The sequence below is a fragment of the Ptiloglossa arizonensis genome, chromosome 4 (genome assembly GCF_051014685.1).
Source record: "Ptiloglossa arizonensis isolate GNS036 chromosome 4, iyPtiAriz1_principal, whole genome shotgun sequence".
Classification (NCBI taxonomy): domain Eukaryota; kingdom Metazoa; phylum Arthropoda; class Insecta; order Hymenoptera; family Colletidae; genus Ptiloglossa; species Ptiloglossa arizonensis.
In genome coordinates this window covers 23,741,598-23,767,021 of record NC_135051.1, presented here as the reverse complement: position 1 = coordinate 23,767,021, position 25,424 = coordinate 23,741,598, and the positions used below count along the sequence as shown (strand labels likewise).

The window sequence follows — 25,424 nt, the reverse complement described above, 5'->3', positions numbered from 1 at the left end:
GCGCTGACGAGGAACATGTAGAAGGTTGTGGATTGAATGTTGACCACCTGGGTCCTGAACACGAAAACAGTGAATAGTTTGTCTTGGGAAGCAGGTTCAGGGATGATTCTTTGGAAATCTGAACTCGAAACTGGGACACTCGTTTAGCAATCTTTAGGTACACGGAGTATAGATAAAATAGGCAGGGTAAACTGGCAGGATTTGTTTCTTGAGACAGGGTAGAATTAAGTGAGAATACTCGAATAGATCGTTTCAGTAGGTAGGATTTAATCTAGGCTTAGAGTAGGACAGGTTCTGCAACATAGAATTTGTCTAGGCAAGGTAGGTGGATGAGACTGATTTTCTGGGACAGGGTAGGTAAGACGCTTTGCTAGATTATTAGAATAGATATCACTTAGTGTAAGCTCGGAGCATGGTAGGGTTCTCTTCTGCATTATAGAAATAGGGTAGGTGAGATAAGTAGATAGGAATTACTTTCTGAGATAGGGTAGAACGAAGTGAGAATGCTTGGTTAGATCGTTACAGTAGGTAGTACACGGTATAGCCTCAGAGTAGGGTAAGTTCTCTATCGTAGGACAGAATTAGCATAGGTAGGGCAGGTAGATGGGATTTATATTTCGGGGTAGATGAAACGCTTTAACAGACCATTGGAATAGATAGGACTTGGTATAGGCTCAGTGTAGGATAAGGTTCTTTTCTGCAATATAAAACTAGGGTAAGTAGGATAGGTAGATAAGATATATTTTCTGTGATAAGGTAGATAAAACTCTTTGTTAAATTGTTATAGTAGATAGGAGTTAATATAGGGCTTTGATAGATTCTCTTTCAGGCTTGGAATATGTGAAACAGAATAGACTCTCGTGTCGATGGAGTAGGGTGTAGAGGAAAATTTGGTAAATATTTGACTTTGAATTTTCTAGTGGCCAACTTTCACGCGACAAAGAGTCAAGGATTCGATGACAAACCATGTTACGGCATACCTTTGTGGCGTAAATATTTGCACGCAGTACCATGCCAGGCATACCAGAATGTGCGACAAGAATATGCATAGCCACATTGACGACTCGAATATGTAGTACATCCTGAAACCCTTTGGTATCCTGTTCGCTTTTGGGACTACCACGCAAACATTGTCGAAGCCCACAGTTGTGGTGAATTCAATCCCACTCATGTCGTTCATGTACCTTTTCACGAAAAACGTGGCGAACGACGCGACCACCCTGCGGTACGCCACGTCACCTAATTGGCAATGAGAGAACGTCCATTTTGTAACGTTTCACGAAAAATGGTGACATTTGTGGGAAAAGAAAGAAAATTTTTTCCAAATAATAATATCGAGAAAATCTATTCTAATGGATACTAATAAAGAGACACGATGGAATAATAGAATTGTTAAACAGTAGAGCACGTGGATGATTTTGAAATTTTTGAGGTTATCTTTTGTATCATTTCGCCCATAGAGGGCCTACGAGTACCAACTGCTCTAATATCTGAGATAGCTTTAACTTATTCAACTCTGGTGTACTTATTCTAAAAGTTAGTATCGATCGTTATTTCGTTCGAACATCTTTCGAGGTTTGGCTTTGATCGCCGAGAAAAAAATACTAATTCGAGGTCTTGATGTAAAAAATGGTAAATTTTAAGAGTGAACTTTTCTATTACCTATGGCCCCGCTGATAGCACCGTTTTCTAATTGGTGGCCGTATTTTTCCTCGGTGTTAGGCTCGACGACGTTCACCGTGAAGTTCATTTTTTTTGCTACGACACCCAGTAGAATCCCACTGGGACCGTTGTAACCCCCCGAATAAGCAAAAATGGAGTCAGGATCTATCTTCCCCTGGACTCTGCTCGCCTCGTGGACCTGATCGAAGATTTTGGTTCATTATTATATTCATTTGTATAATATTTGTTCCACAGACATTTTTAAAATTAAAAATAATTTTACTCCATTGGATTCGAAACGGTACAATTTTATATACTCTTCTGGTTTTTACATACTCTTCTGGATTTTTAATCCAGACCTATGTATATTTTATTAATTCGACATTTAATTAACAATTTTGTTTATATCTGTACTTTACATTTTTCGGTGTTAATTTTTGTATAATTTTTTGAAGACTTCGATTCAGGATAGATACGTTAATTATTATGAATAACAATATACATACACCGACTGAAGATGATTCTCTATATTAAATTTTCAACAATTCTCATTCAAATTTAGAAAAATTTATCCGAGAAAAGAAAATTCAAACCGAAACGTCCATCACAAGTAACAATATGCAGAATTTTCTATTTTCTCACCTGATCGAAGATGCTCACGTTGAATTTGTATCTGTTAAAGTTGATGGTGCGCCTATACGTCAACGTCGACAGTAAGTGCAGCATGTGTCTCTTCGATGTTGCGTTGACGGTCTCCAGTTTCCCCCATGCTGCAACGATTGCTCTATTAAAATGCTAAACAAGTATACAGGGTGTCCTCGAAATACATCATTGAGAAAACCCGCCAGAAAGAATATAAAAAAAAAAGAAAAAAAAAATAATCCAAACGCGATCCAAAAAACCATCGTCGATCGATTTTCGACGGAAACAATTATCGAGACCAGGCACAATTATTGATTCTACGTCCACGTTTCACGAACACCGTGTACGCACCACGAATACGAGGACACCATCGCGTTCGATCGTTTAATAAATTCATTATTACGGAATATAATTCTCGTGAACAAAATACACCTCCAATGTCGAATATTTATTTTTAATTACGGTTTTCATCGTCAAATATTCTACCTGTTCCATTAATCATCGCGAACGGATTGTACGTGTATATAACGTTGTCGTCGTTCACGAGTGGTTCGTTAACGAATGCATTTTGGACTTGGTGCTCCAGCCAGAGTTTCTTCAACACACGTTCGATCGATGATCGTCTGTCTTTCGAAATGGTCTTCTCGAATGTATCGTTCCAAATGGTCAGTAGGATGAAATGTTCCCTGTTGGTCCACTGGAACGGTGACTCGAAGTCCAGCAATTCCTCGAACGAGTCGGTGTCCCCCACGAAGATAATGTTCACGTTCCACAGATCGAAGCAGTATGGATCGTTCGTTCCCTGTGTTCCACGTATCCTCGATTTTCGATGAAGAAGTTTCCCCGTGGACGTCAAACCACGTATACCTCGACGTTTCATCGCGTTGCGATCCAACGGGATTGAGTACGCACTCGAGTTTACGTTCTTGGGATACGGTTGCCCCGTGAAGTGAATTTTTAACAAAATAACCGGCTCGCAGTGCTCGTTGATGCTACGGAGCAGATCGTCGAAGAAGTTATACGAAATTTCCGTGCTGTTCGCGAACATACCATGGAAAACGAAGCTTTTCGTTTTTGGTAGGGTGCACAGAATCTCGGTCCAATATTCGATCGCGCGATGGAATTTAATCTCCAGACTCGTGCCTTGACAATTGTTCATCAGCAGACTTCCCAGTAGCAGTATCTTGAGAATGTTGAAAATCATCTGGAAGAGACGAGAATTTTGGATAATGTTAATTTTTCATTTCTTTTTGTACGAATATAAGGGTCAGGGAGGAAAATGTTTATTTCTTGCGATTTTTTATTTTTATTGTATAAGTAGAATATTTTAGGGTTGGGAGAGGGGATGTCCAGTTTTCGTGATTTTTTATTTGGTATAAATATGAAAATGAAAATCAATACAAATTTGAATGTTATGGGGGGAAAATGTCCCCTTCTTTTTCTACTTAAAAAATTGTCCAACTTTTCTATCGGTGACGAAACGTTTCGTTTAAAAACAGACGTATTTAAAACATTCCCTTTCCCCTGAAACGCCGTCAATTTATCAACTTTCAAACATTCAAAAAGTAACTACGATAAAATTTGATAAAACTCTTATTGCATTGTACTCGATGATACTCCAATGTTCAGCTACGTTTGTGCCTACTATTTTAATTCGTCGCTCGTACATTTCTTAGCACTCGAGTCCAATAATTTTTCTAAACAATCTACAATATACCCTCCCCTTGAGAAAAAAAAAATCAAATCAATTCATCGAGCGGTTTTCCAAAAAAAAATTCTCGAAAAAGGTCTATTATACGGTGCGGCTACACGTTCCCTTGCAATTGCATTCGTCTTTATTATTTTCTATCTCGACTTGTTGCGGTGTTAATTCATCGAAGTGGTGGTGGTTGTAAGGGACTTCGACGACGAATCCCCTGTCCCGATACTACGGGGTTCACTGGACTCCCAAGAATCTGAGAAAAATCTCATTCAATCGAACATCGATGTCCCGCGTCGAGACAGCCCAACCCACGGGACTCAAAATATCTCGTGGCACCTATCCATGGTTCTCGGGTGACAACACACTCCACGGGAGCGTGGAAACAGGCAATCACACTTTATTTACCCTGATCCTTATTTACTCGCGCCACAGTGTCTCCGACGATTCAGCTTCGTCGGGTTCGACCAGAAACTTACTGTCCCATTACCTTCTAACTTCGTTGACTCGCTGCGCACGTCTCGATCATCGTCGATGGTACCAACCCTATCGAACAGGATCTGGATCGAAACGTCGCGATTGTATCACGACCGTGATCCCTCGAATCGCGACGAACGTTTAACCGGCGTTGAAAACAACGTAGGCGTCGATATCTCGCACTTATCTGACGCGATCAGGTGCGAGGACCGATGAAAATTTAACGAAGTCACTTCAAAACGACACGATCATCGATAACGGGTCCCGATTATGCTCCGGTACGTGTATTTTTCGAGCAGAGACACGCTGGGGTTGTTGAAAGATAGGGGGGATTCTGATACTGCTCCGTGTACAGCATTTACGGCAGTTCGAAGACTCACCCCGCTTTCAAGAGCGACGAAGAATTTGAGAATGATCGGTAAACGCGTTGATAATGTATAATTTTAAGTTTATGTAGTTATGACGATCACGACGTCGTTGATTTTACGTTTATAGCATTTGTTCGAAGAGTCACCCCGCTATAGAGATCGAAGAAGGAATATTTGTTAGTAAAGGGATTGATAATGCACACTTTTGAGAGTATCAAGGACGTGTACTTCTGGAAGTGTACATACGTTGAATATGTTGGATTGATAAATAATTTTAATACTCGTTTGTAGATTAAATTGCAATTTAAGTAGTCACCCCGCTATGGAGATCGAAAAAGAAATATTTGTTAATAAAGGGATCGATAATGCACACTTTTGAGATTATCCAAGGACGTGTACTTCTGAAAGTGTACATACGTTGAATATGTTGGATTGATAAATAATTTTAATACTCGTTTGTAGATTAAATTACAATTCAAGTAGTCACCCCGCTTTGGAGATGAAGAAAAAATTTTCTGTAGAGATTTTCTCGTGATTGAATTATTAGTAAACGTATTAATAATACACACTTCTAAAATTACATTCGGAATCTTTTAGATACAACCCCGTTTATAGCGTTTATTGGAGTCCAAGAGACACCCCGCTTTGGAGCTCGAAGAAGTTTGTGATTTTTGTACGTATAAAGGAATTATCAGTAAATACACTAATGGTACACACTTTTGAGATTAGATAGAAAAAAGAAACGTTGCAAAATCTAATTCTAGTCAAAAGATAGGGGTCACTAGAAACGATCCCTCTACATAACCATAATAGACTGATGGGTCTTCGTAAAGGTTCTGAGAGAAAAAGACCATATTCTCGAACTGTACAATTGTCACTGTGTCAGATTTAAAGAAAGGTTACGATTCTGGTTTTAGGCGCCTGACTGTATAAAAAATTGGATCGACGATCGGAGGGAATTTGTCTACGGACCGATACGACTGGAGGAGTCGTTTCGGAGTTTCGAAAGGATGTTTGAACGGATTCTCGTAATTTTCTGCCGTCTAGAAACTTTTGAATTTGAACTACCCCATTCTGTACGTCAAATTCTGTACGATAGATAAGAGGCAGCCTTAGAGGGAGGCAATTCGTTGATAATGACATGACGGACTTATTCTTCGTCGTCTTGGATAGTATACTACTTTGAGAGTGATTCAAATAAAAGTTTTTGCTCCGAAGGTCGATCCAAAAGGTCGTGTTGTACGAGGGTGGCTGAATTTGATGTCAGTTACGATCTCTGTGCCCATCGAAATGTACAATTTCTGTAAAAAAAAAAAAGATTGTAAAAGATAACCTTGAAATAAAACGTTACTTTCAACCTTTTTTTTTTCCATCGAAACGAAAAGTTTCATTTTCAATTTCTCGTGTTATCGAACACGATCGAATTTTCGATTGTTATTCATTATCATTCCGAATGAATATCGTTCGCGTTTAACAGGCCACCCGGTACATACAAAGGAAAGGAACTTTGTACACATTTTGTAACGAGAAAAGTGTGTTTTATTTTAAATAAAAATGATCAATTTACGTTAATCAAACGTTAGAGCGAACTTTCTTCGATACACGACGAGGATATTTCGGTATCGAACAGGGATTCATTTAATTGGAAACTACAACATCCTGGAAAGAAAATTAACGAGTATAATCGAACTCACGAGAACGATCAAAAAGATTTCATAATCCATTTATTAATCCACAGAGTACACCGTTGTCGGAAATAAAAATATACAAGGACAATTTCTGATTGGAATTTTCAAATTACGAACACACTCTGAAATTCAAAGCCACGAATAATTTAAAACTGTTATTTATACCAGGACATTGTTAATAATTGCTTAAACTATTTTTATATATCATAATTATTAACAATCGTCGTAGGTTCATAGTTTAAATAATCATTGACAGTATCCTAATATAAATAATGGTTTAAAAGTCGTTAATTTAGCTGGTACCAGCGACGAACATTAATATTTCGTCGAGGATGGCATCGAGCTAATTGGCTGCTAATTTAGAACATTATATTAATGAAAGTTCTGTCGATTGAAGTCGATTAAATGGTACTTCATAGTTTGGTGACTGGTATCCATAGAAGTATATGTTAAAAAAGAGCAGAACCCTGAAGTATTAAACAAAAAATTAAACATTATTCACGTAAAGTGTTCTTTGAAAATTGAGAACGATAGAGCAATTCGTCTTTGGGATTCTTGTTTGAAGAACATGGTTCTACAAGGATCAACCGCTGGTTATTGTAAGGCAAAAATCGTGCCAGACAGTATAATAAATCTCTTTGTTCATCCTTAACCGTGCATGTACCGAATCCATCATCCCTTGACGAAACAAATCAATTCTCTGTAATTCTTAATTTTATTACACCATCCATCATCCTCGAGAAACACACACACGGTACGTTGGTCAAACGTTCTCGAGGATTCGTTAAATCGTGCAAAAGAAATTCTCGGTACATGAAAACAATAGTGTTCACGAGTTACGATTTTGCTCGAGGCAAAGGATACGAATACCTTCTATTCCCTAAGATTAACAAGCACCCTCGATTTCGTATCTTTAGGCGAGGTAACGTATCTGAATTTCACGATACTTCCAATCCGAAGCGAACGATTCTCGTCGAGTCTACAATTCTTTCTCAAACTTCGTCAAACCGTTCTACTCGATTCAGTACGTGTACCGTTCGAATCCCTCGATCGTTTTTTCTTTCTTCTTTTCTTTCCTCAGTTTCGTTTTCAAGCCGAGACGAAAGCCTTTGGCGAAACTTCGCGCGAGGCTCGCAGCTGTTAAAGCTCCCGTGGGGGGGATACGGTTTGCGTGGATTCGATTGGTCGCGTGACTGAAAAATTTTCGCGGGAAATTACACGTCGATTTATCCGTTTCCGTATCATGTCAGCTTCGTGGAAAACCCCTGGCTTCTCGAAACTTCTCGCTTTTATTGCTCGCCGACGCGTCGAACACAGTGATTTACGACAGTTTCGTCGCTCGAGAGCTTCTTTCTCGTTCGAGCTAGCCATTTAGCGACGAAACTGGATCTCTGGTGTTGTAGGCTCTCCTCCTTCTCCCCCTCCACCGATTCTAATCTCGTGACCTTATGTTCGTAGGCTTCCCGCGGTGAACGGCTGCATGAATATTTACACCGTCGTTTCGATGGTAGTAGCTTCAAGTCTTCGACTCTGATCTACTTTGATGTCATCTAGGACGAAACTCTCGAGAAGAAGCGTTAACACCCCCGAGACCATCCATTGCGATCAGTGTTACCATCCAAATGCCTGTTCCGTCGTCGTGGGAACTGTTCGTCGCCGAGATCACGAGTCTCGCCCCGCTTTCGAGACAAACACGACAGGAAACAAACATCACCCAAGGACCACCACCCAAGGAACACCACTCAAGGAACACCACCCAAGGAACACCACCCAAGGAACACCACCCAAGGAACGCTACCCAAGGACCACCACCCAAGGAACACCATCCAAGGAACACCACCCAAGGAACACCACCCAAGGAACACCACCCAAGGAACACTACCCAAGGAACACCACTCAAGGAACACCACCCAAAGAACACCACCCAAGGAACACCACCCCATCACGCGAGGTCACTGGAGGTCACGAGTGGTCAAGGTCACCAGAGGTCACGAGAGGTCACCGGGAGGTCACGTGAGGTCATCGGGGGTCAACGGGGGGTCACTGGAAGGTCACGGGAGGTCACTGGGAGGTCTCTGGGATGTCATGGGAGGTCACCGGGATGTCACGGGAGGTCACCGGGAGGTTACTTGAGGTCACGGGAGGGTCACGTGAGGTCACTGGAATGTCACGGGTAGGTCACTGGAGGTCACAGGTAGTACTGGGTTAGTTCAGGGATTAGGTCCGGGGTTAGGATTGGGTTAGTTCTGGGGTTAAGTCCGGGGTTAGGACTGGGTTAGTTCTGGGGTTAGGTCCGGGGTTAGGACTGGGTTCGTTCTGGGGTTAGGTCCGGGGTTAGGACTGCGTTAGTTCTGGGGTTAGGACCGGAGTTAAGACTGGGTTAGGTCTGGGTTAGGGTGGTGTTCCTTGGGTGGCATTCCTTGGGTGGTATTTCTTGGGTGGCGTTCGATACTAAACGGGGGATCAGCAACGATGATACCCTTATCCAGGTGGTTGACGCTAGTTTGCATCACGGTTTTAACGAAATCCTCCGCGTCTCTGGGGAACTCTCCCATTTGTAACGGATTCCAGCATTTGGAGACCCTAGCCAACCGGGAGACTCTGAACTCCAGGATCCTGTTGAATTTTATCCGGGAGTCACCCGAGTTTCGTCCATTGAGGTTGTCCGTAATCCTGCTCGAGTTTCCATCCACCTCCGTTGACTGCTGTTAGGCATCCTGTTCTTTGGACTCGTCGTAAACAGAGTCTATCAGAGCAGCTTGGTGTCCAGTCTCAGCAAATCATTATCCCCCTTCATTATCCCCAGCTACACACCATAGTAAACGTGATAGACTCGGGCAAGGTACTGTTCACCAAGTACGCGAACTTGAAGAGGGTCTTCCTGAATGACATGCCTCTGGACAAGCGGCTGAGTCAACAGATCCAAGTGGTGAACGACAGCCAACCGACCAAGCGCATAGTCGCATACAGAAACATGATCGCTATGTCCAGGTATTACACGATGGTGTTAGGGGATTACGAGTATTACGACAAGGAGGGTAATCCCCTGCTGCACGTGGTCGATGAGTGTCCCATGATCTACCGGGTGTCTCGATGCAGACACAGATGGTGAATCTCGTGCTCCTCAGGCTGACGGAGGCGGGACTGTTCGCTTTTTGATTCGAGAACGTAACGATCTTCAAGAAGTCGAGGATGGAGGATCGTAAGATCAAGTTAACCATGGATCATTATTCACTGACGTTTTTACTGCTGCTCGTCGGCCTACTCTCCTCCCTGTTCATGTTTTTCGGCGAGGGGTACGTGACCAGGCGTGCGAGAAGCACGGTAAGGGGGAGGAGCTTACCTCGTTCACTTTGAAGTGTATTTTCATGGCGGGAAATTCGAATTGGACACGAATATAACGGATATACCGTTCAACGGCGAAATAAAACATTTTATTGCTGCCGTGAAAGCTTTACGAATGTCGTTTCCTGAGCAATCTTGTCTCGGATTTGGGAGTTTGACGAGGGGTGGGGATAAAAAATGGCTGCTCGTTAAAGTATCGGATTAATGAGAATGTTCGTTCGCGTGATGTTTTTCTTCATCGGTAAATGGATTTTCGGGAGGATAAAATTCGAGACGCATTTAATCCAATTTGTAAGGTTTTTTGGAGATGATATTTTCCAGCTTTCGAGGCGTAAATGTGGCGATATTGCTCGATTTATGCCTCTGGGGAAAGGTTTCATTTAACGAATTTATTGCAATAAAATACAAATAGGACAGAACGTGAAAAGGGAAAGAAGGAAATATAAATATTGATCACGTTCTGCTTTACAACCTAACCTCGAAGATGAGTTACGATCTTGTATAAAAGTTTCTTTTGTATACGCTCATTTGTTTAGAAAAAAATTAACCAGCTTTCTCATCGACTCGATATAAGCGCGTACAAATTAATTTTACATTGTTTTCCCTATTTCTCATTATTATTTATTCAGCCATTTAATTCGAGCGTTTGTGAACAGAACAGCTGTTTATCGTTTACATCGACGTTCGTCGATCCTTTTTACGAGATACATTTACTACGTCGTCGTTAAAAATGTAGTTATACTTTTTGGCGCCAAAAGATACACGATCTTGTTTATTGTTCACCAGATTGTAGATGTTAAAACAAGAGGTGTCGGTTTCTAAAGAGCGTTTCAAAATGTTTTGGAAAAATAAATCGAAAACGTAAACCACGAGCCTTCGTATTTTGACATAACCTTAATATTGAGGTTAGGTCTCATTTTACGATACTTCGTGTTTCAATTTTATATCGTACACGGCTACCCTCGCGCAGTAAAGATATTGAACAAAAAATAATAATACACTTTGAGGGGTTGTTGAGAATATCCGTGATCTAGGTAACCTATGACAATTATTTTTTATTTTACTTTATATTTTACATCTCGAGATCGATCGTCTCGAAAACAAAGGCTTCTGAAAAAGGTTACGTTTCCCATTTATTTTTCCCCCAAAGAATTACACACACGTTAGAGTTGTACTGCATATTTTCGGGACACCTTGTATTTGGAATTAAGGAGTTGGCCTAGCCGCGAGAAAAATCAATTTCCCGAGACAGTGAATTGCGAGTTATCGGGCTCAGCTTGACATTGACGAATCACGAAACGGTTTTATCGAAATCCCCCACCTACGTTAATGTAATTAATATAATTTTAACCGTGCGACTGGGAGAACGTAGGGAGGGGGGGGGGGGAGGGGCCACGTGCTACAGGGTCATTAATTATCAATTTTATTATGTAAAACATTATAATTCGTCACGTTTATTATGCAAATTCAGCACTGGGGGATGATGAATTTCACGTGTGAAACTTCGTTAGTTAACGGTTTCATTCTACAAATTGTAAATGATATATTACGAACACGAGTGGACTGGAAATTCGAATTTAAAGTCTGAATACCGCGAGGGTGTCCAATGGATCTATATAAAGGGGAGCTTTTCTAACAACAATCGATAAACTAATGGAATAAGATTGTTTAAACTGTACATGGTATTCTGGGAACTCCGTGGAAGCTAATTTATAGACTTATAAATTATATTATAGGGATACTCGTAAGTCTCTCTTAACGATGTCCTGCGTAGGATTGTTCACAAGTGGGATCGCGACTTAAGGAGGTATTATCATTTAGAGTAGTCCTCGGAACAGTATTCGATATAAGATATTTCGTAGAATTATGAATCTCTGGTGTCTCGAAATTGTACAGAGTTGTTCGGTTGTCTATTCAAGATAACGCGGTTAAATTTCTACATTATTATCATCATTATTATTCGTTCCCAGCACTATATTATTTCAAACATCAGTCACGAATTGTGTCGTTCTATTCGTTCGAAATAAAAAATTAAATACAATTTTAATCTACGCATCAATGGCCATCGTCCGGAATAAAATGAAGCGAAAAAGATTCCCTCGACAAAATGACAATTGTACAAAATGAAAAGTTATAAAATTTCCATTTTTTTTTGAAAAATAAAATAAAATTTTCGGATATATTTCCGTTCACACTGTAAAAGACAAAAACGGTTTCTTAAGACGATCGTGATAGTCAGTTCGAAATACGGTCGAATACGATTTGAAATTCTTTCGAGAGGTCATCTTTCCAACCGCGAACAGTACATATCGCAGTGACGTGCATCGTTCTCTTTAAACTGTTGTAACTTCGTCGTTTCGTCGAATTAGGAGGTGCAATTTTGCGATTGGATGCTCGAGATAACGTTCTTTGAGAAAATGTACTAAAAAGAGCAATAAACTTTTTTATCACTCCAAACGAGAACAACCTTTAAAGTGGTTTCTCGTTGCACCATGTTTTTCTATAATCGATCGTTTTCGAGTGCGACAACAAAGTATCGTGCTCGCTAGGTTGCACAAGTGACACAGGGCGAATCACGTTCATCTATTTCGAGAGAGTGGGGCGCGTTTAATAATTATTATAAACGAGCCGTTCTCAAAGATTGCAGACTCTGGCAGAGGCTGAGGAGGGATTGGAAATTCGAAGCACGAACTTCATTTCTTCCATGCTGACGCTTCCACTAAATACGATTAAGTTGTACCTGTCGGCGTTACGAAAGTGCTCCTCCATCACTCTTCTCTATTGTTCCTTGAAACACTCAATTGGAATCTGTTGAAATAAATCGGGCCATTCGGTAAGATACATGGTGATCTTTTATCAGGAAGAAACTTCGCTAAAGAGATAGACAACACACGGATCGTTATCGTTAACGTGGATTTTGGTACAACAGGTCCTTGTGGTGGATTGTATACAGGTGTACGCCAGTGTGAACGCAGTTTGAGGATGTTTTGTGCTCTCGTAAAACGAAGCATCCGTTTTATACCTCGGGCCTGCTAATTGTGCTTCAACTTTTAATTGAAACAAAATATTGAAATAAATTACACGTTCTAGCAGACACGAGAATTCAGTTGTCCTCCATTGTACAAAATATTACAAAGCTTTCCGCTACTATCGTAAAACGAAATCGTTCGTTTCGCTAAAAATGACAATATCCTTTTTTTACGTTTCGAAAATCGTGAGGTTCGATTTTCTACATTTACGAGGCTGAAATACTAATACGATGAAGTACGATAAATCGAATCTACATAAATAAAAGCTCTCTAGCTCTGGCGGCCAAAAAGGAGGAACGATGTTGAATATTGATATTGGCTTTTTCAGTTACTTGGAAAAATATTTCGTATTTCTTTTGATCGTTTCGTTGCTTTCTGTTAAACATTTTAGTTCCATTTGCACTGCATTTTGACAGTATAATATTTCAAAGCTTTTCCCTCGAATTCATCTTATAATTAACTAAAGCAATATCTTGCTTTTCCATGATAAATTATCCTATCCAGCATTTCGAAACATCCAAGAAATACTGAAGTTTAATTACTATATTTTTCTTTGTGTCATCCTTCGTTTCTCTTCGTTCAGTTAAATAATAATTTTAGTCGTTGTTTCTTGACAGAATGCATACACTTTATAAATATGTATTACAAGAGGATTATGAATTATTAACAAAGATCAGTAACATCTCTTGCATTACTTCTCCACTTTTGGACTTTAAATACGTTTATTAACGCAAAGGTATGGAATTTTACATCCCCAATGTAAAAAGTTCCACATTTTTTATCGTTAATATTCGTTCCTAGTCTAGTTGAACAACGCTGTGTATGTCAGTTAGACATGAAAGCACCAAGAACGTGAAGAGTAAATTTTACTAATTGAATACAAATGCACGATATTCTGCAAACGTAATTACAGAATCGTGATTTACGCATGATATGGAAATGTGTATTGAGAAACAACCAGGAGCGCAGTGCAGGAGAACATAGAAGCTTTTACGGGTCCTGTCTCAATTACATCTCGTAACGATGCTTTTGCGTCGTACGAACTAAAGTCAACTTATTTTGAATGCGGTTCCGTGGTAACATACTTGATTTCAAGTTGCAACGTTGCAACCTACTCCATAAATTTGACGAGAGAATATCGCACGAGACCAGAGTGAATTTTTAAAAATATTACACTTATCGATAGTCTCGAATGACATTTATCGAAACCGAACGAAAAATGTCACACTTATCGGAGGTCTTGGAAGAAACTCATCGAAACCGAATGAAAAAACGCCATACTTATCTTCGATAACACTTATCGAAACCGAATCTAAAAATGTCACACTTATCAGAGGTCTTGGAAGACACTTATCGAACCCGAATTAAAAATGCCACACTTATCGGAGGCCTTTGAGAACACTTATCGAAACCGAATCTAAAAATGTCACACTTATCGCAGGTCTCGGAGGACACTTATTGAAACTGAATGAAAAATGTCACACTTATCGGAGGTCTTGGAAGACACTTATCGAACCCGAATTAAAAATTCCACACTTATCGGAGATCTTTGAGAACACTTATCAAAACCGAACCTAAAAATGCCACACTTATCGGGGGTCTCGGTGAACACTTATCGAAACTGAGTCTAAAAATGTTACAAACTTATCGAATAGTCCCCCATTTGATATTTCATGCAAGAGATAAGTCATTAGGCCATTTTTTCCATGAGAAGAAGAATCAAAATATTGTTTCTGTAAAATAAAAATAATTTTTGCAAATACTCGAGGGTCTATTTTTTAAAATTAATACCGGTTGCGAAGGATTTTTACCCTTTTTTTTTAGCAAAAAATATATAGGGTGTCATACATCCGAACGGAGGTGTATTTTACAATTGTTTAATCACGCGACAATGCACGGCGGGAAAAGTAATTTTATCGAAAATATTTCATCGTTAAAGACGAGTTTCCTTGTGATAGATTATTTATATTAAAAATTCAGCGTCACCTGCGCCGAGGATAATAGTTCGTTTTCGCCGCGAGTAATTGCCGGCGCGTTGAAAATGACGAAATTAAAAATAAAATTTCACACGTGAATGGTCTGGATTGTTTCGTATAAAGTGAACAAATTCCTGCCTGTTTTAGTCGACCGGTTACTGGAAACTAAAATAACATTCAAATACTTACGATCGTTGGTGGAAACGTTCGCGTACATTTTTCCAATTTTTATAATATTTGAACGTTAAACGAGAATACAACGGAATTTTTTTCCCTTTGATTAATTTTTTAGAATCGCTAGATATTTTTCTAAAAACACCGTCAACACGTGTGTACAAAATGCATTTTCGAAAGTTAATTGCAAATAAAGAAGAATATAACTGCACGCTGAATATTTACATAAATGCTCGCAGTTCGCGTGTATGGGTGCGGTGAAATGAATTTTTTTCTTCATTCTCTGGGAGTGCTGTCGATAAATTAAATTTACGTCCGCTTTTTAAAACTACCTTGTTGTGAATAAGCTTTTTCATACTATTAAGTGTTATTAAGCGCTGCACTTCAAATCTGTGAAAGTTTGATATTAAATTACTGTAGTTCCGCGTTTCTTTCTTTTCATCTTTCTTTCAGTAGCCTCGAGTTGGAAACATACGAAATGAGTTGCGACAGATAATAGATATATGCATAGCTCTTTGTACGTAGTCATATCCGGACTTGTTTTTAACATTACTTTAATATCCAGATTGTATCTCAAAATGATTTTTCAGACTTTCAGTACAAGACATTTTCTCTTGCTCTTTTGGAGCATATTGCGTATCGACACGAAGCGGAAATACGTTGCGAATATTTCATGTCTTTTATTTATTCATTGAGTACCAAGTTTGATGGTAACGTAGGATGAGACTGTATTATCCAGAAGATTCCCAGTACGTAGATGTGCGGTATCGAGTCGTTTTTAGAGGTTAGAAAATTTTTTATTAATGGAAAGAATATTTTTTCTAGATAGACTGTATAATTGACGTCATAATCGATGACCTTGAACGGCCAATTGATCTCGAGTCGACTGTAGTCAATGTACTGACACGATGCTTAAAGATAGCTTAGAGAATACACAATATACGACACGCAGCTTTCTAAATGTGGAGTGACCTTGAAAGGTAAACTCATTTAGATTCGACTGTAGTAAATACACTAACGCAATCTCTAATGATAGTTTCTTGATAAAAGCATGCTTTATACACGATGCGTAGCCTTTTCAAGACGAAGTGAATATACTCCCTCGGTGACCTTGAACGGACAATTCATTTTTACTCGACCGTAGTAAATACATTGATACGATCCTTAACGATAAAAATATGTATTATTCACAGTACGTAGCTATCTCGAGATGGAGTGGATATCACTTTGGTGACCTTGAGCAGCCAATTTATTTCTACTCAACCGTATCGACGCAATCCCTGACGGTAGCTTATCGATAAAAGTTTGCACTGTACACGATACGTATCTTTGGCGGCGGTAAATTAAAGTATGTTAGAGGAAGGAAAGAACGGAAAATAGGAAAAGGAGTGGGGAGAGGGCGTTTCATCCCGGGCCTGCTAGTGGACTCGTCAGTAAGGCATCCTAGCAGGCCCTGCCTTATTCGCCGGGACATTGGAAGATCGGTAAGAGGTCGTATATATAGCGATCGGAGCAGGTACGGGAACTTGCGGGAAACGGTTGGTGGTGAGTTTCCCTCTGGTGGCAAGCGTGGGTAGTGCCGCCACATAACCCCCTTGCCAGTGGTAAACGATACTTTGAAGTTCCGTCCTGATGTCCCAGTGGCGTAGGTATTTGTTCCGTAGTTCGGTTTGTCACAACAGGCACAGGAGGAGGTTGTCCAGAGCGGTGGAAGAGAAGAATGCTTCTTTTTCGTAGTAAGGCCCAGCTGCTGTCGATTGCGGAATACGCGTGGCGAGCATCGTTTGCTCAAGCCGCGTTTTCGCTTGTTGTCCGACGTTGATGCGTGCGCGTACCAGTATTTATGAAACGCATCGGTGTGGTCGGTGAATAATGTCGACAAGCTGCCTGCTGCTGTCCTCCTGGGGTTGATCCTGATGGTTAGCCGGGAGTATAGCGTTCGTGTCGTCGCTGGCAGGTCGAGGAGTCAACCCTCGGAGAGGGGGATTTACGAAAAATCGGCCTTTACGTTGCGTTCCTTCCATCGTCTTGTGCTGCACCTGTACTGCTGCTGTGCTGCTGTCCAGAAGGTTGCGTTGGTTCTTAGACGGGGTCACCACTTTGGCGGCGCTAAATTAAAGTATGTGAGGAAGGAGCGAACGGAAATATAAGGAAGTGGGGATAAGCGTTTCATCCCGGGCCTGCTAGTGGACTCGTCAGTAAGGCATCCTAGCAGGCCCTGCCTTATTCGCCGGGACATTGGAAGATCGGTAAGAGGTCGTATATATAGCGATCGGAGCAGGTACGGGAACTTGCGGGAAACGGTTGGTGGTGAGTTTCCCTCTGGTGGCAAGCGTGGGTAGTGCCGCCACAGTATCTTTCTCAAGATGGAGTGGATGTCTTTCGGTGACCTTGAACAGCCAATTCATTTCTACCGGACCGTATTGAACGTATCGACACTATCCTTAACGGTAGCTTACCGATCTAAATACCAACTATACACCACAAATAACCGTTCCAACATCTTACCAGATATCAGAGACTGCCCACTGACAATCCCTCCGATGAAGTACAGTCCTCGTTTAATTTTAACTCGTCCAAACATTCCATTCGTTCGAAATCGGTACCAGTTTCTCAACGATAAGTACACGAAACACGCGACACGATAACATTCGTAACATTCTCAAATCGTGCTCGCCTAAATCCGCGGGTCACCTTCGCCGCTGTCCAATACACGCACACGTCTGTCCGTGATGCAAAAAAAAAAAAAGTAAGCAACAAGACACATCGTAAATCCCACGTATTCCCGCGACGAAGACAAGCGTGAAAGAGGGGAACGACGCGTTTTGTTTTGTTTTCTTTTCTTTTCTTCTTTAAGCCGAATTCGACGCGTTCGTTCGCTCCATTTGCTCCGCCCCCGCGTCGAACGACGCATTTATTCGCGAGTACGGGTGGGGGGGCTGGCCGGTGGCGGGTAGAGGGGGTGTTCGACGTTTGTTTCGCCTCGGCCGGGGAGATTGCTTTTTTTGCGCTCGTAGATAAACACGATCGTGCTGGTCACCAGGCCCACGTAAAGGATCGCGAAAGGAATGAACAGATGTCTCATCGTGATCCTTCGATGAGAGCTGGATTCGTCCGCACTGTGGTTCAGCTTCTTCGATTGGAACACAGATCGGTACCATTTCCCGTAGAAGCCTCCGTTGTTTAATCTGCCGAGGATGCTATTTATACGGTCACGAAACGGCGATCCTGAAACAATATTTGCGTTTCACGATTGGACGTCTCACTTAGACACCCGACCTAACAACCCGACATGTTGGCATTCATTTCAGAGCAAAGACTGTCTGTTTGAACTTCGTTCAGTCTTGGATGGTGGACAGTGGAATCGATGTGGACAAAAATCCCCGAAAATTCATCGGTTTAAACGAACGGGTACCAATGGATCGTGAAACATCAGGATTTATGGATTTGAAGCATTCTCAGCCGATATGAAGAACTCTCCAGCTTGGAAAGATCAATTTCTTGGAACACTTTTTTTTGTTTTTATTTCGGGTTGTCCGAGTTTCGCGAAAGTAAACGATCGTCAGACCTTTTATCTTTGGTCTGGTAGTCGCGAGGTTATTTATCGCTGAGTTTTTAGCGAAGGATTGAAAAAAAAATTAATTGGCTCGTAAATTTCGGGAGCGATTATATCTGTGACGTGTGTCTGTTCGTGTTTTTGTCTCCTCGTCCTCGTTATCGCGGAGGAAAAACGCTGATTATGCGTGTGGAAAGTGCTTGGCTAACACAGATTTTTCCTCGTGGTAATTTGTGGTTTCCCCACCTCGTTGTTATCTAGCTTTGGTGTGTAGTTTGAGGATAAATCGACGATATTGTTTAGTACATCAAGTGTGTGGAATGTAGTGGAATTAATGAAAGGAATTGTTGTGACGGATGAGGAATTGAGGTTAGGTATTGAGGGGAGATTGAACGCGCGAGGACAATAGGTATCATGGCGTCAATAGTATTAGCTTGTTCGGAATGTCATTTCGTTTTTTTTTTTTGGAGAAAACACAATTTCTTTAGAGTGTGTAAACATTTTATTAAATTATATATTCTCCATTTTGGAAAACGAAATCACTTTCCGAACATTTTAAATTATACTGTATTCATCATTGGGATTGAAACTGTGTTTACTTGTTTCTGATCTAAAGTATAAAAATATTGTGTATAATCTCCAGCTGTTCACCTCTTTAATTCCAGGAATATTTCTTATAGTTCTAAGAAAGTTCTAAGGAAAAGAATACATGAGAATTAATTTTGAACAGTCTTTGTTCGACGATAGAAGAGACTATTACTTAAGTATAGTGATCCTCGCTTTCAAGTGAACGATTCAGACAGTAAATATAACCGGTGGTGTGACTTGAAAGCGGGGATTACCGTATACAGGGTATTCCATCTAAGTCTAGCACCTTGAATATTTTTATTATTTTTTCATGACGGGAAGAAAATGTCAAATTATTATTTAGTTCTAAGGGACGATCCTAGTAAAGGCACTGTCTTTTATACTTCACTGAGGAATGTTGGAAATTGGTCGACACCAACCTTTTGTTATAATGTTGGCGAGGATGTAGACTTTCGGACACTCCTTGACAACATGTAGCTTCTGTCTCTGGTACTCGTCGTAGGTAAAGGGCAAGGTTGTCAGTTGTTGAAGGGACGCAGCATCCTTGGTCTCGAACAGTCGTCTGTCGATCTCAGTGTCATTGGCATACTCCATCCTCATGTGAAGACGTTTTATCAACGGAGAGGTGGAGTCTGTCAACGCGTCGTCTATGATGTCTCGCCAATTGGTTAAAATCGTCAGACCTTGGAGCAAAAGAGTTAACCATCATCAATTTTGACATCCATAGTATACTCATTCACAAGTCAAAAATACACCTAATCGTAGACCCTATTACACTATTAGTGTTCGAACAATTAACACCTGGAATTGTCCATCGATCCTTTTCTTCGAATTGCAAAGATGAACTTGACCTTTTTCATCGTAAACCTACAGATTCGTTAACGTCGTTTAAAAGTTGCTGCGAAGACGAATTCGACAATGTGTAGACACAAGTACAGTTGAAAATTGAGTAAAAAGTTCAAGAGAAAAAAGAACAAACTTTTTCCTTCGCCCATGTGTCTCTTACATCGTTCGTTCACAGTAACAATCTCGAGTGTCAATAATTTTGAAGACTCTGTACACGTGATTTCTGACCAATCAGGTGGTAAGAGACACCTGGGATCAGAGATGAGTCTCTCACCACTCTCCTCGAGTTCCTCCAAAGTATCGATGTCGTTGTAATACAATCTCTTGCTGAAAGTGGACGCGAGCTGGGACGTGAACACCCCGTTCAGAATTAGACTCAGCCAGAGACTGCACATCAGCAGCAATCTCTCTGGAAACCATGGTTGGCTACGCTCAAAGGGCTGCACCAGTTGAAGAACCACCTTCATCAAGTATTTGCTCAGTGTCGTTAGGCAGGACAAAGAGATGCACTTGAATTGCTTCGAATGTCGAGCCCCGTTTTGAAAGTTCGGCGTCGGCTCGAGTGGACAAACTCTGTTAATGGAATGAGAACACACCGTAGAGATAAACAACCGTTGCGTTCGGGACTTCGACGTGGCTTTTCGACGATACAGGAAACCTCGGTTTGTTTTTCTCGTTGTTGACTCGGGGAGCGCCAAACGAATTTACATTTAGGACGGGACGAATTTCCTGGGTTACATTTTTTCTTTCGTATCCCGTGTGGGAATTTATCAAGGACAGGTATGAGGTTCAGGAAACGAAGGACAATAATTTATCTCCCGTTCCCTCATCACTGTATACGTGAGTAATGAGAGCGAGAAATAGGACAAAGTTCTGGGAGAATGGTGGTGATAACTACGTGACAACCTGAGGGACAGTTCTGCATTTAACATTGAGGAACAAATCTTTGCAATCTTACCTACTGATCTAATCCACTGAATTTAGTTACATTGTGACCAGGAAGAGTATCATCCTTGTTTTCATCATTTACTCACCCTGCAACTTCGTGTTCCTTCCTTAAACATCTCGGGACGACTTCAAACGTTGCTCGACTCCGATCCGAGGATCGTGTTGTCTCGTTTCTCCTCTCTTTGCTCGTCATGACCGTGTAGATGGTCGTGATGACGAAATGGCCACTGAACACCAACAACCAAGTGCCGAAACTGAAGGTCTTGAGGATCACCAGGTAGTCGGGTACTGACGGAGCCTTGGGGACCAGGACGCAGAGCTTGTCACTGGTGATTGCCTCTGTGAACTCTATCTGCCTGGTCAGGTAGTCCTTAACGAAGAACTGGTTGAACGAGACGTCCGCGAACTCGTACACCAGCTGACCCAACGCTCCGAAAAACACCCCCTTCTCCTCCCAACCGTACTTGTCCTTGGACGTGATTAGCACTGGGGTGACGTTCAGCATCCTGGTGACCTCTTCCAAGTACTTGTAGTCTATGCCTTCGTACTTGGTACCCTTCTTGAGCATCGTTGACGACGTGAAGATAGAGATCTTCAACGGATAGAGCTCGAAGTTTTGTTTCTGCGTGTCGAAGAAGTCCGTGACGTCGGTCGCGTTGGGGTAGTCGACTATCAGGAAGTCATCTTTGTAGGTCTTGAGGCAGTACCAGTCGCAGCTGTTGTTTAAGAGGTACTTGGTGTGTTCACCGGCGTACAGGAAGGGATCGTACCGGATCGCCTTATCCTCGGAAAAGAGGATCAACCTATAAACCCTCCTGAACCTCCAGAGTCTCTCCATCGCCCATCTGCAAAAACGTTCGTGCTCGTCCATATCGGACGTCTGTTGACGTATCTTCTGGAGGATGTAGATGTTCTCCGGTTGCCAGAACGAGGTCAGATGGGGCGATCCAAATATGTCCCTGATATGATCCGTGTCCGAGAACAGCAATAGCACGCAACTTCCGGGCTCGATGAACTGATGATCGTGTTTCACCTCCATCAGTTTGCTGGATATCAGATGCTTGAGGGTGACGAGTCTAACGGAGACGTTCAGACGATCGAGGAAACCACGGGGGACATCGAACACGTCCAGTTCCTCGAAGTCGTCGAACACTACGGTCAGTAGCCCCGTTTTACTCGCAATGGCCCATTTTTCCAGGAAAGAGTAGATGGCGGAGTAGTCATCAGTGTGATTCGGAGCGAGGAACTCGCAGGTGACGTAGAACAGGATGGTCGAAGACAAGAGGATCGTTGAGAGCTTCGTGGGCATTCTCTAGAATTTCAATAATTTTATAGCTAATAGAAGGTATTTTAAAAAAAATAAACGAAGAAGGAAAAATTGTCTCGAGTAAGTCACTTTTATCGAATACTAATCATCAAGATTGATCCAATTTTTTATTATCTGGACAACTCTGTTTGGATCGTTATACAGTAGTATTTGGGGTTAGGGATTTGTTTACGTTTTTGTTACACTTGTTACACTTTTTTTTTTTTGAAAATTTTCGAAAAAATTTCGAACCGTCGTCCAGCCATTTAATTCTAAAAATATCTGTTTAGTAGTGACTTCTCGCTTGATACGTATAAACGGTGGTGAAGATAATTCTTTTGCTAGAAACCGGGTTTAATGATTGTAGCTTGAAAGCGGGGTTTACCATTTAATACGTAGTGTTTGCTGTCCCCAGTATCTTCCACAATTCACTGATGCAAATTAATGAGTATTGGAAATTGGGGGAGGCGGATTTCTCGTCGCAATTGGTGACATTTTCTCCGAATACTGCTTAGCAAATCACACCGCAAATAGGATTTATCCGGATAGATGTGAACGTTTATCGCTTCGGAACAGTCGCTTTCGCGTGATTCCGTTCAACGATTGAGCGAGTGTTTTTATTTAGAATTGATCCCAAGGGGGTGAAACGTGATTCAATTGCGGCCAATTAGCATGAACAACGTGATTCAAATTTATGAAAACGAGTTGCGACTTATAAAAGCATCGTTCTGTTTTCAGTAGCATCTTTGGGGATGCGACCTATTTCGCTCGGTTTAACGTCACGAATTATTCACACCGGAATAATTGTTCCGATGTCTCGACGTGGGGTAATTTCATGGTTTCGCTATTCAGTGAATTACTCGGATGAAATTTCCTAGTGTTAATTTGCCGGGAGCAGAAACGTTCCCTCGTTAGCTTCTTGATAATTACGAACGAAACACGCCAAATGTTTAACTTTAATGTTTACTTTATTTCACTCTTTATACATTGTTTCTTTGCTGCGTTGATTTTCTGGTCTCTACTCTCTGCTTCGCACTCTATAGCCACTACGTATCATTAGTACTCTCTATTACTCACAATTTACTACTCATCATTTACTACTCGATACTACTACTCACAATTTACTACTCATCATTTACTACTCGATACTACTACTCACAATTTATTACTCATCATTTACTACTCGATACTACTACTCACAATTTATTATTCATCATTTACTACTCGATACTACTACTCACAATTTACTACTCATCATTTACTACTTGATACTACTACTCACTATTCGCTACTCTCTACTACTACTACTCACCACTCACCACTCACCACTCACCACTCACCACTCACCACTCACCACTCACCACTCACTACTCGTTACTCGCTATTCATTACTCACTATTCACCATTCTTATCAATTTTATAGAGTGCTAATTACTCGTGCGAAAAAGCAATCGAAATCGTTTTGCAATTTCTTCGACAATTGGAATATGACGATGCAAGAATTGTATCTGATGGAAAAACATATTGGTTCACAGGACATGGTACAGGTTGATTAAGACCATGCCATCCTCAGAAATGTGTTTGCGAACGGAAAATTGAATTTCTAAAGTACAAAACGTTTAAAATGCACAATGCGCAACGATTCTTAGGATTACGGTTTCTACAAATGTTGAGGTAAAGGAAAAACGAATTTCCAACGGTCTCGAGTTTTTCTGTCTCGCATTATCTCACGGAGCTCTTTGCGATTCTCTCGAACGAAACATTTCCACAGGATAATAAGAAATCGTAACGTCGCGAAACTTTCTAGTTGTCTCTTTTTTAAATATTTCTTCACGCGTCCTCAGCGCGACCGTTGTTCCTTTCTTTCTTCTTGTCGCGATAAATAGTTTGTACTCCTCGAGGTGCAATTTTCGTCGTGCTCCTCGAGACGCGCATCATCATGACAGATAAGAAACGTATTAAGGAAAGAGCTCGTTGTTCGTCGGTGCTTTTTTTACATCTTTCCGCGTCTCATTGCTTTCCCGCATAAATGCACATTTTATGGAAGAGTATAAATTTTCCTAGCTCTGCCAGAAGAAATAAAATAAATACGTGGAAGTGAGACAATTAAAGCTTACACTTTATAGTCCCTATTTTATACTCTATACTCTCTGGTCTGTATTTTCTACGGTTAGGTTCACTGCACTCTATTCTTTGATCTTTACTCTCTACTCTTAACACTGTATTCTACATCCTCTACTTTATAGTAGATATTCATTACTCTCTACTTTACATTCTCCATTCTTCACTTTATAATTTCTACTCTCCACCTTTTATATCTTGACTCATTATTCTCTACTTTCTACTCCTCGATTCACTACTCCTTACTGCCTACTCTGTACTTTCTACATCCTTACTCACTACTTTTCACTGTCTACGTACTGCTTTCTACACCTTACCTCGCTACTCTCTACTATCTTCTCTGTACTTTTCACACTTTGAGTAACTATTCTCTACTCTCTCCTTTCTACACTTTACTCGTTACTCTATACTTTCTACTCGTCGAGTTTACTTTGTATTTTCTACACCTTTACTCACTACTCTTTACTTTCTACTCGTTGAGGTTACTCTATACTCTCCATACCATTACTCACTACTCTTTACTCTTTACTCTGTACATTTTACACCTTGATTCACTACTTTCTACTTTCCACATTTTGTCTCGCTACCCCCTATTCTCTACTCTGTATCACTTACTCCCCTTGACTCACTATTCTCTACTCTGTATTACTTACTCCCCCTGACTCACTATTCTCTACTCAATACTACTTACTCCCCCCGACTCACTATTCTCTACATTCTACTCTCAATTGCATCGGGAAAATTATTCCAACTCTCTACCAAGCGCACAAGTCTGGAACATCGACCGCGTAATTAAAAATAATTTATAACAATTAACGTACACAGCCCGGTCGTTCACTTATCCAAGTGACATGTCAACGACGAATCCCGGAATTCGGTGACATCGTTATTTCACGACGAATTAAACGGCTTGCCGCCCGTTAAATTAAATTCTCCGCGTTGTTGATTGTTTCTAAAACAATCAAACGAACTTCAATGGATGTTTAGCCGTCAGAGTTA

At 40.9% G+C, this 25,424-nt stretch overlaps 1 protein-coding gene across 1 annotated transcript in view; it reads right to left on the bottom strand.

Moving 5' to 3' along the window:
* Positions 1 to 17,974: 17,974 nt before the first annotated feature.
* Positions 17,975 to 25,424, bottom strand: part of LOC143146143 (uncharacterized) — a 64,452-nt gene continuing 57,002 nt past the window's right edge. Inside the window, exons 4-7 of the mRNA XM_076310153.1 lie at positions 21,085 to 22,310; positions 20,325 to 20,623; positions 19,624 to 19,887; positions 17,975 to 18,288 (exon numbers count right to left, since the gene is read on the bottom strand). Coding sequence (XP_076166268.1) covers positions 17,975 to 18,288; positions 19,624 to 19,887; positions 20,325 to 20,623; positions 21,085 to 22,307 — 2,100 coding nt within the window. The 5' untranslated portion in view covers positions 22,308 to 22,310. The remainder of the gene's footprint in view (positions 18,289 to 19,623; positions 19,888 to 20,324; positions 20,624 to 21,084; positions 22,311 to 25,424) is intronic.